The 14,575-nt window shown below is 46.0% G+C and overlaps 1 protein-coding gene across 1 annotated transcript in view; it reads right to left on the reverse strand.

The window, feature by feature from the left end:
- ERI3 (ERI1 exoribonuclease family member 3) overlaps positions 1-14,575 on the reverse strand; it is a gene marked incomplete at both ends in the record, with an annotated part of 137,768 nt that overhangs the window by 89,550 nt on the left and 33,643 nt on the right. The window contains 2 exon segments of the mRNA XM_080692427.1: positions 2,942-3,001; positions 9,943-10,059. Of these exon segments, the coding sequence (XP_080548553.1) occupies positions 2,942-3,001; positions 9,943-10,059 (177 nt within the window).

Genomic DNA, 14,575 nt, shown 5'->3' on the forward strand with positions numbered 1-14,575 from the left:
ACTCCTCAGCCTGAGAAACTCAACAGTGTGTCTGGGCCTTCCAAGGCTGAATGATGTCTCCCAGTCACTTCAGCCCAACCCCTTACACATGAAGACACACACAATCACATCCTTTCCTTGGGTTGCCTAAAGAAAGCAAGACACTTAAAACAAGAAAAAAGGTAAGGCCAGCTAGATGTGGTGGCACATGTTTGTAATCCCAGTACTTGGGAGGATGAGGACAAGAGGATTGCAGGCTTGAGGGCAGCTTCAGCAAGTACTGGACTCTCATCAACCTAGTGAGACCCTGTTTATAAAAATAAAATAGGGCTGGGGTGGGGGTGAATGCTCCAGACGTAGAATGTCCACGGGTTCAATCCCCAGTACCAAAAAACTTTTTTAAACAATTTAAAAAGAATAAAATAGGACTGGGGGTGTAGCTAGGAGGTAGACTGCTCCTGGGTTCCATCCCCTGTACCACAAAAAAGAAAAGAAAAAAAAGAGAGGGGAGGGAAAGAGAAGGGAGAGGAGAGGAGAGGAGAGGAGAGGAGAGGAGAGGAGAGGAGAGGAGAGGAGGGGAAAAGGAAAGAGATAAGATGAACCTACTACCTCTCCATTCCTGAAGAAGGTGTCCCATTAGCTAGAGGGGCTCCCTGATGCCCCAACTCCTGCACAGTGGGAACAGAGAGCAGGACAGAACAGGACAGTCAGGAGGCCATGCCTAGGAAGACCAGGCCTTCACCATGGAAAGTACTTAACACTCACTCATGCAGCAGATAGTCAGTGAGCAACTTTTACTAGGAGCCTGTCCAGGGAAGTAACGCTACATTTGAACTTAGGCTTATTCTTCTTCCCTTCTATGCCTCAATGAATAAAGAGTTAGAAGAACCACCAAGACAACTCTAAGGTCAACCCTTCCAGTTACTAACAGCTTAGTGGGGTCCAGCCTAAACTCTACTTAGAATAAATAAGTCAGGCAAGTGTCTTGCTGGAGGGCTGCTCAGGGCCTTGGTTGTGATAAGAAATTGGCTCCTTAGCTGTAGAGCCAACTCAGGGTTAATGGAACCAGTCTGGTCTCCTTGTCCTGCCAGAAACTCCTTTATTCAAGCTGATGCTAAGAATCCTCCTCCTCACCCACAAAGCATACAGAAGTAGCAAAAAGTAGCTTCCTGGGTAAGACTCTCTGAGCACCCTGCTCCAAGGCTGGCCTGGAATTAGCAGGTTGGCTCCTGAAGATCATGTCACCCCATCAAGTGGGACTACAGAGAAAGCACCCAATATCTCAACAGCCCTGGATTGGTGCTGACCCAAAGCAAGAATTCTCCTGACACGATGCCAGCCACAGACGCTCCCAGGAAAAGCTGCCTGTCCTCTGACCTCCCGCAGGGGCCAGGCCCTGGCTGGAGATGCTACTGGCTAGGACCTGGGGAAGATAGGTCCTTGAGGCTGGTCTTCTAGAGCACAGCCCATGCTGACAAGCTCCCTCAGTCAGAGCAGCAATCCCCTTAAAAAAAGAGAGGCAATGGGGCCAGGAGGCTCCCAACCTACTGCAGGTACCTAAACACTGACCCAACCAGAGGAGGACAGAGTCTGGCCTTCCACACCTCCCCTTCCACATGTCCCCTCTGTGGTGAGCTTACACTTGCCTCTTGGATTCTGCTCCATCCTGAAGGGACCCAGAAAACTCAGCCTGCATCTCTCTTCCCATGGGACAGGATTCTTGGCCAAAGAGAGCTATCTGCCCCCTTTCCGTGTGCTACCGTATGCATACCTGCAGATGTGCCCTGCTATTCCTCCAGATCCTTGGCTTTCTCCTATGCACTGATAAAGTCCAAACTTTGGGTTTATACATATTTGTTGTTGTTGTTGTTGGGGTTTTTTTTTTCTTTGCAGTACTAGGATTGAAATTGAACTCAGGGGTATTCTACCTCTAAGTTTCACCCCTAGTCCTATTTTTTATTCTTTATTTTCAAACAGGGTCTCACTAATTTGTGGAGGGCCTCACAAGGAGCTGAGGCTGGCTGTGAACCAATCTTTCTGTCTCAGCCTCCCAAGTACTGGGATTACAAGCATGAGCCACCATGCCCTACTTCTTTATTGGTCTTAAAAATGAATAAAGTACCTAATGAGATCCACAGGCTTTTTCTCTTCTTCCCTCCCCATACAGAGGGTTGGAAGGGGGACTTTCTTCCCTTCTGAAAACCCCCAGGCTAGAAGCTATAGCAGGCCAACTAAAGCCAAGCACAAGCACAGCTCTTCCTCATTCCCTTGGGCTGAAGCACAGGCAGCATCTTAACCTTTTCCAGCTCCCGGAGGAGAATATCCTAGAAGTGTGGTCTCTGCCAAGGGTTCTAAAGTCTTTAATTTGATTTCCCTCACATAGGCAATTGTTGTAATTATTCTGATTAGGAATCATTACCCAGCGCAGCCTCTGCACCCCTGACAGGCACAATGCATCCAGAGGCAAGCTGCAGCGGGGCGAGCAGGCCCTGCCGCAGCTCCTGGAGGAGCTGACAGCAAACAAAAGCCATCGATGGGGAGTTCTGGGTGAGTTAATGAAGTGCTCACATGCCACAGGAAGCCAACACCAAAGCTAAACAAAAACACCTTCAGTCCCCAGGGCTGGTCCTACAGCGCCTGGCTCAGCTCCCCTGCACCCCACCCACCCAGAGCAGACTGCCCCAGAGTCACTGGCACAGGGCCATGAGCCAGGCAGGGTGGGGGCCCGCCCCTGACTCCTGGCAGCACTCGGACATCTTGTCAGTAACCCTGACGGGAACAGCTGGAGATGACAGATCAATGGTTCAATACTCTCAACAGCATGTCACTGATGTGACAGCAAATGTTATTCTAATCAAGCCATAATCATAGTCAAATTACACGGCCACATTCTCAGGAGGGGAGGGAGAGAAAGGCAGCAGGAAGGGGTCAGAGGTCAAGAATTAAAGGTCATTCAACCTACCTCCAGCACTTGCTGCAGGCTTGGCTGACCATCAACCATGGCTTGAATAATCCCGGTGAGCTGAAAGGAAAGAGAAACAGCCTTCAGGGAAAAAAACCAGGATGCAGGAACTCAAAGCTGGACTAGCTTTTTTCCTTTCTCTTTCTTTCCTTCTGCTATAAAGTGCTCTGGGCTGGCACTGCCTCAGGCTCAGAACCTGGCTAGGAGCCTGGGGTATAAAGTCCCAGGACACCATGTGAGCTTCTTCACAAAAGCCTGCCCTGACATGGTGGCACGCACATGCTAACCATAGGGTATATCTTACAAATGTTTCAGCTTTCATTTTGCAAAAGAATTACAAATTAAAAATAATTTGATGTGCAAGTCTTTTGAATGCAACAGGTTCAATAACTTCCCCAAAATTACAGTCTAAAGTAAATTCAACTCCAAGCTTCAGAGACGTTCCTGGAAACTTGGTAGTGCAAATAAAAGATGGGCAGACCTGGGTTCAAGTCCCCCCTTCTCTGAGCCTCGATGCCCAGTTCTTCCCCCATCACATTCTCCATAACAGCCATGAAGCCGCACAGTTATCCTTCACCCTGCACACCTAATACCAACTAGACAGGCAGGAAAGGGCTACCCAAACTGCCTAATGCACAGAATCTGTCCTAGAGAACCTCTGACCCACAGGCCTAAGCTCCTCCTAGGCCAGGCCTATGTTCAAACAAGCTTGTTATTTTGCTTTGCTTTGTTTTGATTTTAAGTAAAAATATCCCTCAAGCATGGACTAGGGCCAGACTACCTACAAGGACCTGAGGCATGAGGATCCTCATCCTGGATATGTATTAGAAATCACAGTGCCCAACATGCCACTGGCTACTTCCTGAAAGAGGAGTATCTCAGGCTTGCTGGGAAACAACTTTTTTTTTTTAATGGGAGGAAGGGGTTTAAAACTCCAATTAAACTATAATTACATTTAATGAATACCAAATACCCAACTCGTAGAAACTGCCAGCTCTAAGAGGGAAGGTTATTTTCTCATAGTGACTTACATGGAATGGTAATACACACCTTTTAGGGAAGAAATTTTCATTTTAAGAATGCTGAGTTCCTCTAGGTGGGTTTCTGTAGTTCATCAAGTCATTATTAGGTGGTATTTTAAGGAAGTGTAAGGACACAGCCACTCTATTTTATATTCCAGAAACTGTTTTTATATTAATCTGTATTTTAATTGGGTAACAGCTGCTGCCTACAGACTTCCCATGGTCTAAAAGGAAAATAAATTAGAAAGATTAACTACACTGTTGTTTTGCAAGGCTTTAACCCACAGCATGCCCACCCGGCTGGCACCTCCACACCCTTTCCTTGCTTAGGAGACCAAAGAACTGCCCAGCAGAGGGAGGGCCTGAGTCAGGAGAAGAAAAGGTTGGTCTGCTGAGGGCTGGAAGGGAAAAGGGGGAGCACCCTGGTCAGCAGCTTTAATCTTGGAGGGTGAAAGACTCCTTTTATTTAGTCACCAACTATTCTCGGAAAGCCTCTAGGAACCAGGGATCCAGTAGCTAAGAAAAACACAAAACCCTGCCTTCCTGGAATGTGTTCTTCCTGGCAGCTCCCTCTTACATCCAGCCCAGTAGAACCTAGTGCCTGTCCACCTTCTACAGCCACACACTGAGCAGGCAGGCAGCTGCCCTGTGTCTGATGTCAGGCATGTGGGGACCAAGCAGAAGTAGGCTTGTTCCCAACTCCATGCCCAACATCCAGACTACTGACTAACACCCACATACAACCTCTGCCCATTATGGCCCAGCTTCTCTTCTGCTAAGTTCTTCCAGAGCTTAGAGTTGGGGTAGAGGGTCAGGACTACGATGGACAAAAAGATCCACAGCCACTCCCACTTCGTGGAGAACCCCAGGTTCAAACATCAGCCTGTGCCTTGTCTGAATTTCCTGGGGCAAGGTTCCATCCACTCCTCTTGGCTCCCACCAAGAATAACTCAGATAAACAAACCTGAAGGGCTTCCAGAAGCTCTCTCACACACATGGAACCAATGGCACCAATGCCAAGATTCGTCCTTCTTTAGCCACAGGGCTCAGGTCTGCTCTGTACCTACATACCTTACCAGCACCTGCCCTGGGCCGCAGGAAAATCACAGGTGTGGAGTGGCAAACTCACTACACCAAAGAGGAAAACTGAGGGGCTATGCAGATGTCCTGTTGTACAACTCACTGCAGAGGAGACCCATCTCCTCCCACCCCAGGGGAGGGGCTCCAGTATCTTGGGGTGTTCACAAACTTCACTCCATGGCAGTGACCAGGGCATCCTCAGCCTGGGAGAAGCCCAGGGAATCCAGCTCCTGCTCTCTCTATACTTCTCAGAAAGTGTGTTTTCACTGTGGCCCACCCAGGCATAGCCTACAGCTGACTTCCTAAAGGATCTGAACTTGGCCCTCGAAGATACAAGGACTTGAGCATTGGGTTAGCCCTTAGAAGGCCTCTCTATATTAACCCCTCCGAGAATAAACCACCTCTTATCAGCTCTGCCATGGCACTGGATAAACAGGGGATAAATTTAAGAAAGTTAGTCCTTATACCTGACACTGTCAACCTGTAAGATTTATATAATAAGCTGTTAGAGAGAGAGACTGTGTTGTGTGTGTGCACACGCATGCATGTGTGTGCAGGCAACTGATTTGTGCATGTGATCTGCAGGGGACTGAATCCAGGGGCATTCTATCTCTAAGTTACACCCTCAGTCCTACTTTATTTTTTAATTTGGAGATGCTGAAAGCCTCTCTAAGTTGCCAAGGCTGGTCACTAAACTTCTGAGAGTCTTATAGGTGTGTACTACCATTCCTGACTGAGAAACAATTTTATAAAATAAATACTGGGAAGTTCTATCTTAGGCCTAATTGAAACCCTTCATGCTGCAGTTTAAGCCCATTCCCACTTGGGTTAATATATGTTTGTAATAAGCTTTCATATCCTTACAATGAAAGGTACTAGAGCAAAGCCAAGTATTATTAAGCTGAGAACAAGGGCTCACAGGCTAAACAGAGCTCAGAGACCTTAACCACTTAAAGCAGGAGAGGTGAGAGGAAGAATTAATGTGTGTTCTGTGGCTCCTTTCACTGAGGGATTACAGATTAACTCCCACTTCTCCAGACTCGGAAACCACAAGCGAAGGGCTTTTGACCCTAACTGATAGCGTGGCTGGTTCCTGAGATCCCCCACCCACACGAGGGCTTTGTCCAGGATGAGCTGGCTTCATAAACACCAGCGAATACAGGAAGCAGCCCAGGAAACTCTGTGCCAAGAGCATGTCAGCATCCAGCGCTTTCTCCTTTCACCGTTTATCTCCAACACAATCGTATTCTGACACCAAGACAGTTTGTTGATTACATAAGCACTTGTCTCTGGTGTGCAATCTGATAATCAGACCCACTCTTTCTCCTCAGACAAAGGAACCAATAAATCTCACCCTTTATAAGTACAGGTGCAAGACAAAGCCCTTTACTGGCATTTAGCATGATGGGTATTTATTTTTCTAGTTTTTTCATGACAACAACAGCAAAAAAAGACTGCACATGGTCAAGGGCTGTGCAGCAGCCCAGCTGCTAGGGACAGATCTGATGGGCGGGCTGGGGCTGATTCTGGAGGTAGTAAGGAAAGGCCTTGGGAGGGAATTAAACACATCTCCTCCTATCCCTGTTAGAATCATGTCTCCAGGCAGACTATCAAGTGGAACTAAGAAAGGACCTCAAGAAGGTTAATAGCATACCCTCACAGAGAGCAGTAAAAGCCAGAATGCCTGCACGTGGGGCAAAGCTCACTCAAGGCAGAACCTTTCTTTTTTTTTTTTGTCCAGCACTGCACCTGTCTCTCCCCACAAACGTGTGCTCGTCTGTGTACATGTGCCATGTGCACATGCACACACACATACGTACACAAAGGTCAGGGTTCTTAAGAACCTCTTGTGCACAGCAGAGAAAACCCTGCCAGAGAAGCAGCTTGGCTACAGTCTGGAGGAGCTTGGAGCTGTTACTCACACTTACTAACCAAAGGTTCTCTCTGGGTGAAATGACCTCTGCCCCAGCCCCCAAAGGCAACTACTGTCAAGGGTGTGAGGGCTCAGAACAACAGCATCCATCCTGTGACCACGCTTCTCTGAGTTCCCATCTAAAGCTGGGCATGGTGGCGCACGCTTGTAATCTCAGCATTCAGGAGGCTGAGAACAGAGGATCATGGTTCTTGGATAGCCTCAGCTACTTAGTGAGGCCCTGTTTCAAAATAAAGAATAGTTGGGCGTGGTGGCGCATGCTTGTAATCCCCACACTTGGGAGGCGGAGACAGGAGGATTACGCAGGTTCGAACCCAGCCGCACTGGCTTAAAAGACCCTGTTTTCAAATAAAAATGTATAAAAAATAGGTCTGGGACTGTAGCCCAGAGGTAGAAGGGTTTCCAGGAACCCCAATACCACCAAAAAAAAAAAAAAATAGGGCAGGGGGTGTAGCTCAGAGGTCAAATGCCCCTGGGTTCCATCCCCAACCCCCACCCCACACACACACAAAAAGAGTTCCATCTGATGTGAAGACAAGGCAGTATTTAGGTAATCTGAAGTTTTCTGAAGAGACTTTACTTACTCAAAAGAGCAAGTGGGCAGTACATCTGCTTTTGGGAGAGATGGAAATTTATTAATTTATTAACAGGGCAAGCATCAAGTGTTTATTTGGTACTAGACCCTAATGATGGAGCAGAGATCGGTCAGGTCTAGTTTCTGCCTTCAAGAAATTCACAGTCCAGTGGGAAAACAATATGTGGTCACTGCAATGCTGGAGTAAGCACTACACAGGAGGGGGATCAGGGCAGGCTTCCCAAGGAAGGTGACCCTAAGTAGTGTCATGGAGGACAAGTACAAGTTAGGAGAAGAAGAGGAGGTATGGTACACAGGCAGAGGAACCACCACATGCAAAGACAGACTATGAAAGCATAGGCTCTGGGTGAGGGGAACCTGTGGGAGATGGGACATGAGGCTGGACCAGGTCATGGAGAATTTGAGCTCTGGAAGCCTGAGACAAAATGGGTGAGCCAGTGCCTGCATCATATCCTTATTTTCAGAACATGCTTCATAGCAAGGATCCAGACCACCACTCTTATTCCCCTCCAGATTATATATGTATGTCCTTGGGTGAAAATGTCTAGTAAAAGAAACCTGCTCTTCTTCAGTCTCACAATTCTTCCTTCCAAAAAGCAGTAGCAGCAGCAGCCTTGCTCAGGAGAAAATCCTCTTGCCCAATACTCTGGATCCTCTGGCGTACCCATCCGGTCTTGAGTGGTGCTTCAGCGGCACTCTAGCCTTACACAGGCAAAAACCTTTCCACACATAAGCCCGCCTGCCAGACCACCTAGCCCAGAGGGCTGGAGCCCCCAAGGTGCAGGCCACACACAGAAGACAAAGAACAGGACAAGAAGACACTAGATTTCCAGGCCAGTGGAGGGCTCAGGTGACCGGCTGCTTCAAGGGAAGACTTTCCTTCCTTTCCCAAAAGAAAGAGGATTTTTGTTATCATTAAAAGGGTGATTTTATTTTCAAAAGGGGTGAAAAGGACAGATTAGCACCCCCTGGTGGCATAGGTAATTTCCAGGAGAGAGAAAGAGAAAAACAACCTCATCATCAGTTGAAACAAAAGGCTTAAGAGAGCCCGGTATGACGGCGAAATCTTGTAATCCCAGTACTTGGAAGGCTGAGACAGGAGGATCGCAAGTTCGTGGCCAGCCTCAGCTATTTAGTGAGGCCCTCAGCTACTTAGTGAGGCCCTCAGCTATTTAGTGAGACCCTGTTTCAAAATAAAGAATAATAAAGGAGCTGGGGGTATAGCTTGGAGGTAGAATGCCCCTGGGTTCAATTCCCAGTGCTGAAACAAAACAACAAAAAAAAGTTTAAGAGACTAGACCCCTGAGCAGATAGATGTCTACAAAAAAAGGCCCACCTGGTACAGGTGGCAAACACTGGCACCAAGTACAGGAGCAACCCTGAGACCTTGCATCTGGGCCAAGTCAGCCTAGAGCTCACTGAGCTGACTACCTGTATCAGGCAGCCCTTCCCCTACCTACTCCACACCAAGATACTGGGGATTACTCAAGAACATCTCTCCTCCTGCTCCATTTACACACAGAAAGCAGATCTCTAAAGGAAGGCACAAAATCCCTAATGTACCTCAGCCCAAACTCTTAAAGGACTCCAGAAACACTCATGTTTTCCCATCACCTCTGCTACTACATATGCTTGGCCATAATTCTACCATGGATGTAAATTGTGACACATCACAGGGGAAAGCGGTCATAAAAAGCTTATCCACACTGTCCCAGAAGTCAGAGCTCGCAGTTTCCCCCCTCTGCCAAAGGCTCTTCTGAGCCTCTACCAAACATCAAAACCTCGGTTATTCCCAGTTGTACAATCTGTAAAATGGGGTCAGTACTAACCTGCTGACAAGGTGGCCAACTACAAACTAGCCTAAGTAAGGAAATTTCAGCCTCAGCCAGTCTGTCTTATCTTTCCTTGGTTATAGACTATGCTTCCCATGAACCCAGCCTTTGCTCCATACAGAGCCACTTTATGGAGGAACAAGGTGATAACCAAAAAACTAAGAAAATCTGAACACCCACTTTCTTCCATGTGACTAAAATCTTTACTTCTTGACAACCACCTAAATAAAATGAAATTAGAAAGAACCTGAGTCCCAGAGGCATCATCCTGTTCCCAGATTCAAACTGCCCAGTCACCAGGAAAGGTAGGGATAAGAAGAAAGGGAAAATGTTGGGAAGCTGGAGAAGACTGTGCTAGCGCTCTTCCTGGGTCCCCAGTGACCACAGTGGCCCAAGTGCAAAGCCAATTACTAGGCTCAGAAAGCACACTTGCCTTAACTGCTGATCATACCTAACCTTTCCCTAAACGTCCTGCATAAAGCACCAATAATCCCAGAGTTCTCCCAGCAGCCTTTGCTGCCCACCTCCTAGGCCCTTACCTCTGTACAGAAGGGGGTAAGCTGTGGATGGACTACAGGCTGGACATACATGTGAAAGGTAGACTCAATCTCCATGGTCCGGCCATTTAGCTTCAGGATGGGGAACTCGATGATTTCCTAGAATGGCAAGATAGAATAGGAAGTTATTTTAATCAACCATTTAAATAGCAACTCTAAGTGAAGAAATAATGAATGTTTGGGGTCCATTACTCTATTAGCCAAGCCAAACCCAAGACTAGTTAGATGGTGCCAGCACAGTTAGGATCCTAACACTCCCACTGCTGATTGTCTCACAAGCTCCAGGAATTAGACAAATGCCCCCCATCCCCATTGTTTCTGGAAAGGGAAGGAAGACAGCAATGATCTGCTCGCTTCCACAGCAGGCTCTCTGGCAGAGTCCTTTTCACTTGAGCCCCTAAAAAATGAGGCTTTCCTTGCTCTTGCCCAGATCCCTGTCCTAGAATGAGTCTGGATCTCCAGCCATATGTAGACAACCAGCCATCAGGCAGTACATAGATTTCCTTGCATGAAGTTTAAACAGAGCTGGTGAGTTTCTTTAGTTTTTATGGAAAAAAAAAAAAAAAGATAAAAATAAAGCCAAAGAGGAGGAGGAAATTGAACACAAGCAATGGGAGCTAGCGCCTCCCACCTTTCTTTCAGGCAGTACACACTCCCCACCTTGCATTCCCCCTCCCCGCCCAATCGCTTAGCCAGCCCTTCCCAGTCCACTGGAACGTAATGGAAGAGAGGGAGGAGTGACAATTTGTTTGGTGTCTCTAAGATTAATTTGTCTCCGTTATTTAATAGAGATGCACAGCACCAAGGTCCTGGTGTGCAAACAGGCTTGCAGAACACCGGCTGTGCAGCACGCCTCATACATCGCTCCTAGGAAGGGAGGGAAACACCAGAGGGGGGAGATAGCAGTAGAGAGTACACGCACCAGAGAGAAGAGGGAAACAGGAGAGAGAATAAAAAAAAATATTGCTTTTTAATATTCAAAAACAGTTTGCAAAATTTAATCAAAGCAGAGGAAAAGCTAACATTTTTACCACTTTGACATTTTTATTAGCGCTTTCATAAATTTTTAAAACATGAATAGAATTAGTTTACAACACAAAAAAACTGCCCTGAAAACATCTGGAAGAGACAAATAGGAAATAATAAAAAAAATAAATAAAAGCAAAATCCTCCAAGTAAAATTAGCATGTGGAAAAAGCCTCCACTGTAGAAAGAAGGGGGGCCTTGTTCATTCCGTTGCCCCTGATAGCACAAGGGCATCCCTACCTAGACCCCCATCCCGGAGGGGACCTTTTTGGTACTCCAAAAATCAAGACAAATCATTCTCTGCAGAAACAGACTGAAGAAGTAACACAGCAGCTGATGACACCTGGCTTCACTGAGGAAATGAATGGATGAGAAGACAAAAGAAGATGTCGTCAATCTCCTTGATGTCCCAGGGAAGCCACACATCTTCCCCCAAAACATACCCACTAATATTGGGCTTGTTCTTAAAGCATCGATTTCAATCCAACACTCAGCAGCAGGACTGAAAACCAAATCAAGGCAGTCAGATTTCATGCCAGAGAAATTCACAGGTTCTGGTTGCCTGGTCTTTCCGAGCTGATCCTCAAAGATGGGATGCTGACAGAAGCTTATTGCCAAACCACGAAGGGCAAGATGGCAGAGGGAAGACAGGGAGGATGCCCAGGTGCTGCTTAGACTGGGTGATAACTTTCCTCCCAACACAAAGAGAGGAGGACAATTAGTACCCAATTCACTGGACCTTTTATTCTTCACAAAGCACCACAGAGCAGACCAAGGAGAGGGGAGTTTTGCTCCAAAAAACAAATCTGAGCATGTGCACATACAACATGTACATTGGGCTCCCTGAAAAGTCAGATAGTCAAGATTTCCAAGAGCCAACTTCGAAGTACTACTCATCTGAATCTGACCCATCTGACCCTCAAATTTCTGACAAATCCTTCCTTTCTCACTAAGTAGGAGGAGCACCTTCCCCAAAAGAAAGAGCCCCACAGCCTGTGAATTTGGCTGTCCTTGTGTCTAAGGAAACAAATACAGCCAGCTCCCTCACTAACCATGCTAGCTGGGCATGCAATGAAATTTAACCTGTGACACAACTGTACTTTTCATTTAAACTTTCATTTGGAAAGAAGCAGTGTTTGGAGACCTACAGTTTGTCCTGCTAATAAAGACAAGTGTTGGGACCTTTAAGGATGCCATTCATCTTTGGCTTTTATTAAATTCAATTTTCTTAAGCCCATGATACATTATGAAATTAGGAGTTGACATTCCTCTGGAAACAAAAATATCTATCAAACATAAATAGAAAAAAACCCTCTATTACCAAGAATTTATGGCTTAAAGTTGATCTCTTTCCACTTTTTTACAAGCACATGGTTTGTTTTAGATATCTGAAATGCTATTATAGATCTGGAATTTCATTAGTATTTATTATAAAATAGTATGCGCTTCAGCTCCCGCTCTGAACAACACAAAGTCAGCATTCCCACCGGACTCTGAAAACCTAGCCTTTGGGTTTTCCCACTGCAGCTCAGTATTCAGTTTCCTGTGGTGGGCTAGAAATGGAGCCAACCTAAGTTCTCAAACCCAGTGCCACCCTCCCAGAGACAAAAAAAAAAAAAAAACAAAAAACCCTCAGCTCCATGAAAAAAAGGCACAGCTACCTGTGATGCATGCATACACCCATGGCCCAGGACACATCAGATTGGGCTCATCATAAACATAGCTTTCTGATGCTGCTAGCTCACTGGCCAGGCCTACTTCCTAAGAACAAGAGGAGAGACTTTCAAAAGCTAGTCTCAAAACATGAGTTTACAGGAGCCCTTCCTCACAGTCTCAGGAGCTGTTGTTAACAATGAGCCCACACACTGACATATTCATTTGAACTGCTGAGGGTACAAAAAAAGGAGCTCTTGACAGAAGATTTCTGAGGAGTCAAAGCAGAAAGGACCATACTGTCCAGTAAGCCCAGACCTCAAAATACTGGCCCCCAACAGTCTAATCATGGGAGAGGAGCCCTACTCTACACCAACGTAACGCAACTCTACAAGAATACCTGAGTCACACCAAAACTTCCTTGACAGTATTTAAATAGTAATGTTCAGAGACATAATCCCAGAGACCAGAGATATAACTACAGGCCAATGGCATTAATTCCAATCAAGCATCTGTGAAGATGTGCCACATGCCAGCTTCTAGGTCCACATACTCAGATAATGAAACTATTATCCCCATCCTTCTCTTTTTCCCTCCTTTCATCATTCTTCAGGAACAACTGAGTGCTTGAGCAATGGGAGCCCCCGAAAGGAAGAACCAGTTTGTATTTACAAGCTCTCTGTCCCTAACAGCCTCACAATCCTTCACCCAATATGCCACTGTGCCCAATTAAGCAACCTGAGAGTCTACTTTGTGTAGGATATCATAAAGTGTGGGAGTGCAATTTAGAGATAAGAGGTAGTCTCTATTTTGGAGAAATGCATGAAGTAATAATGAAAAAATATGTGAATAAGCTGGGCTTGGTGACACACGCTTATAATCCCAGCATTTCGGAGGCTGAGACAGGAGGATTGCGGTTTGCTGACAGCCTCAGCTACTTAGTGAAGCCCTGTTTCAAAATAAAGAATAAAAAATAGGACTGGGGGTGTAGCTCAGTGATAGAATGCCCCGGGTTCCTCCCCAGTACCTGCAAAAAAAAAAAAAAGATGTGAATAATGAATAGTATACCATAATAAATACCTCAGTGGAGGGACATACACAGTGCTATATGCTTTTCTACTTATAACAGAAGTGTGCTTCACACACATTTTCTTATTTTACCCTTATTAATACTGGGAAATAGGTCATGATCACCATCGATAGAAATAAGCCAGTGCCATTAAGCAACTACTATTTACCAGGCAGAGGTTAGGTGTAGACACAGAAATGAACACAGTGAGATGTGACACTTCTTCCTGAGATGCTCAGTGTGAATAAAAGGTGCAGAGGAGTTGGCCTCCAACACTCTCCAAAACATGTGAAGAGTGCAGTCATCTCACTTCTTCCATTTATTATTTCCTCTGTTGCAACCATCATGCTAAGTGCTAAGAGAAATGATCTCAAACTTCTGAACAACTCATGAGTGGGAACCATTACTATCCCTATTTCACAAACTAAAAAACAACGAAGGTAAGTCACTTGCTTACAACTACACTGCTATTGTGAGATAAAGCTAGGACCCCAAATGGGGAAAAAGACACTTAAAGAGAGTAGGACTATCAGCTTTCAAAGCTGAAGGGGCAAGAAAGTCTGATTCTTTTAGTCTGAAAGGCTAAAGTCTATAGGGAACTCAGTCTACTTCTCCTAGAAAGAGAGGCTGCTCTCAGGTTATAACAGCAATGACTGTGGACTCCCCAGGCAGAAAGTCCTAGAAGACTGCTACTGAGAAGCCCCTGCTATAGTCAAAGCAGCACAGAAAGCACTAGGCAGTGAGCTAAGGGAGGGCAAAAACCTTGCAACTCCAGTGCCTATCTCCACATCTATCTCCTGTTACAGCACAGTCCTCACTCTCTCAATGTTGTTGAACAAACACATGAAGGAACTAACAAGTGGAAGA

This window comes from Muscardinus avellanarius, assembly GCF_963383645.1.
Source record: "Muscardinus avellanarius genome assembly, chromosome: 3".
Lineage (NCBI taxonomy): Eukaryota > Metazoa > Chordata > Mammalia > Rodentia > Gliridae > Muscardinus > Muscardinus avellanarius.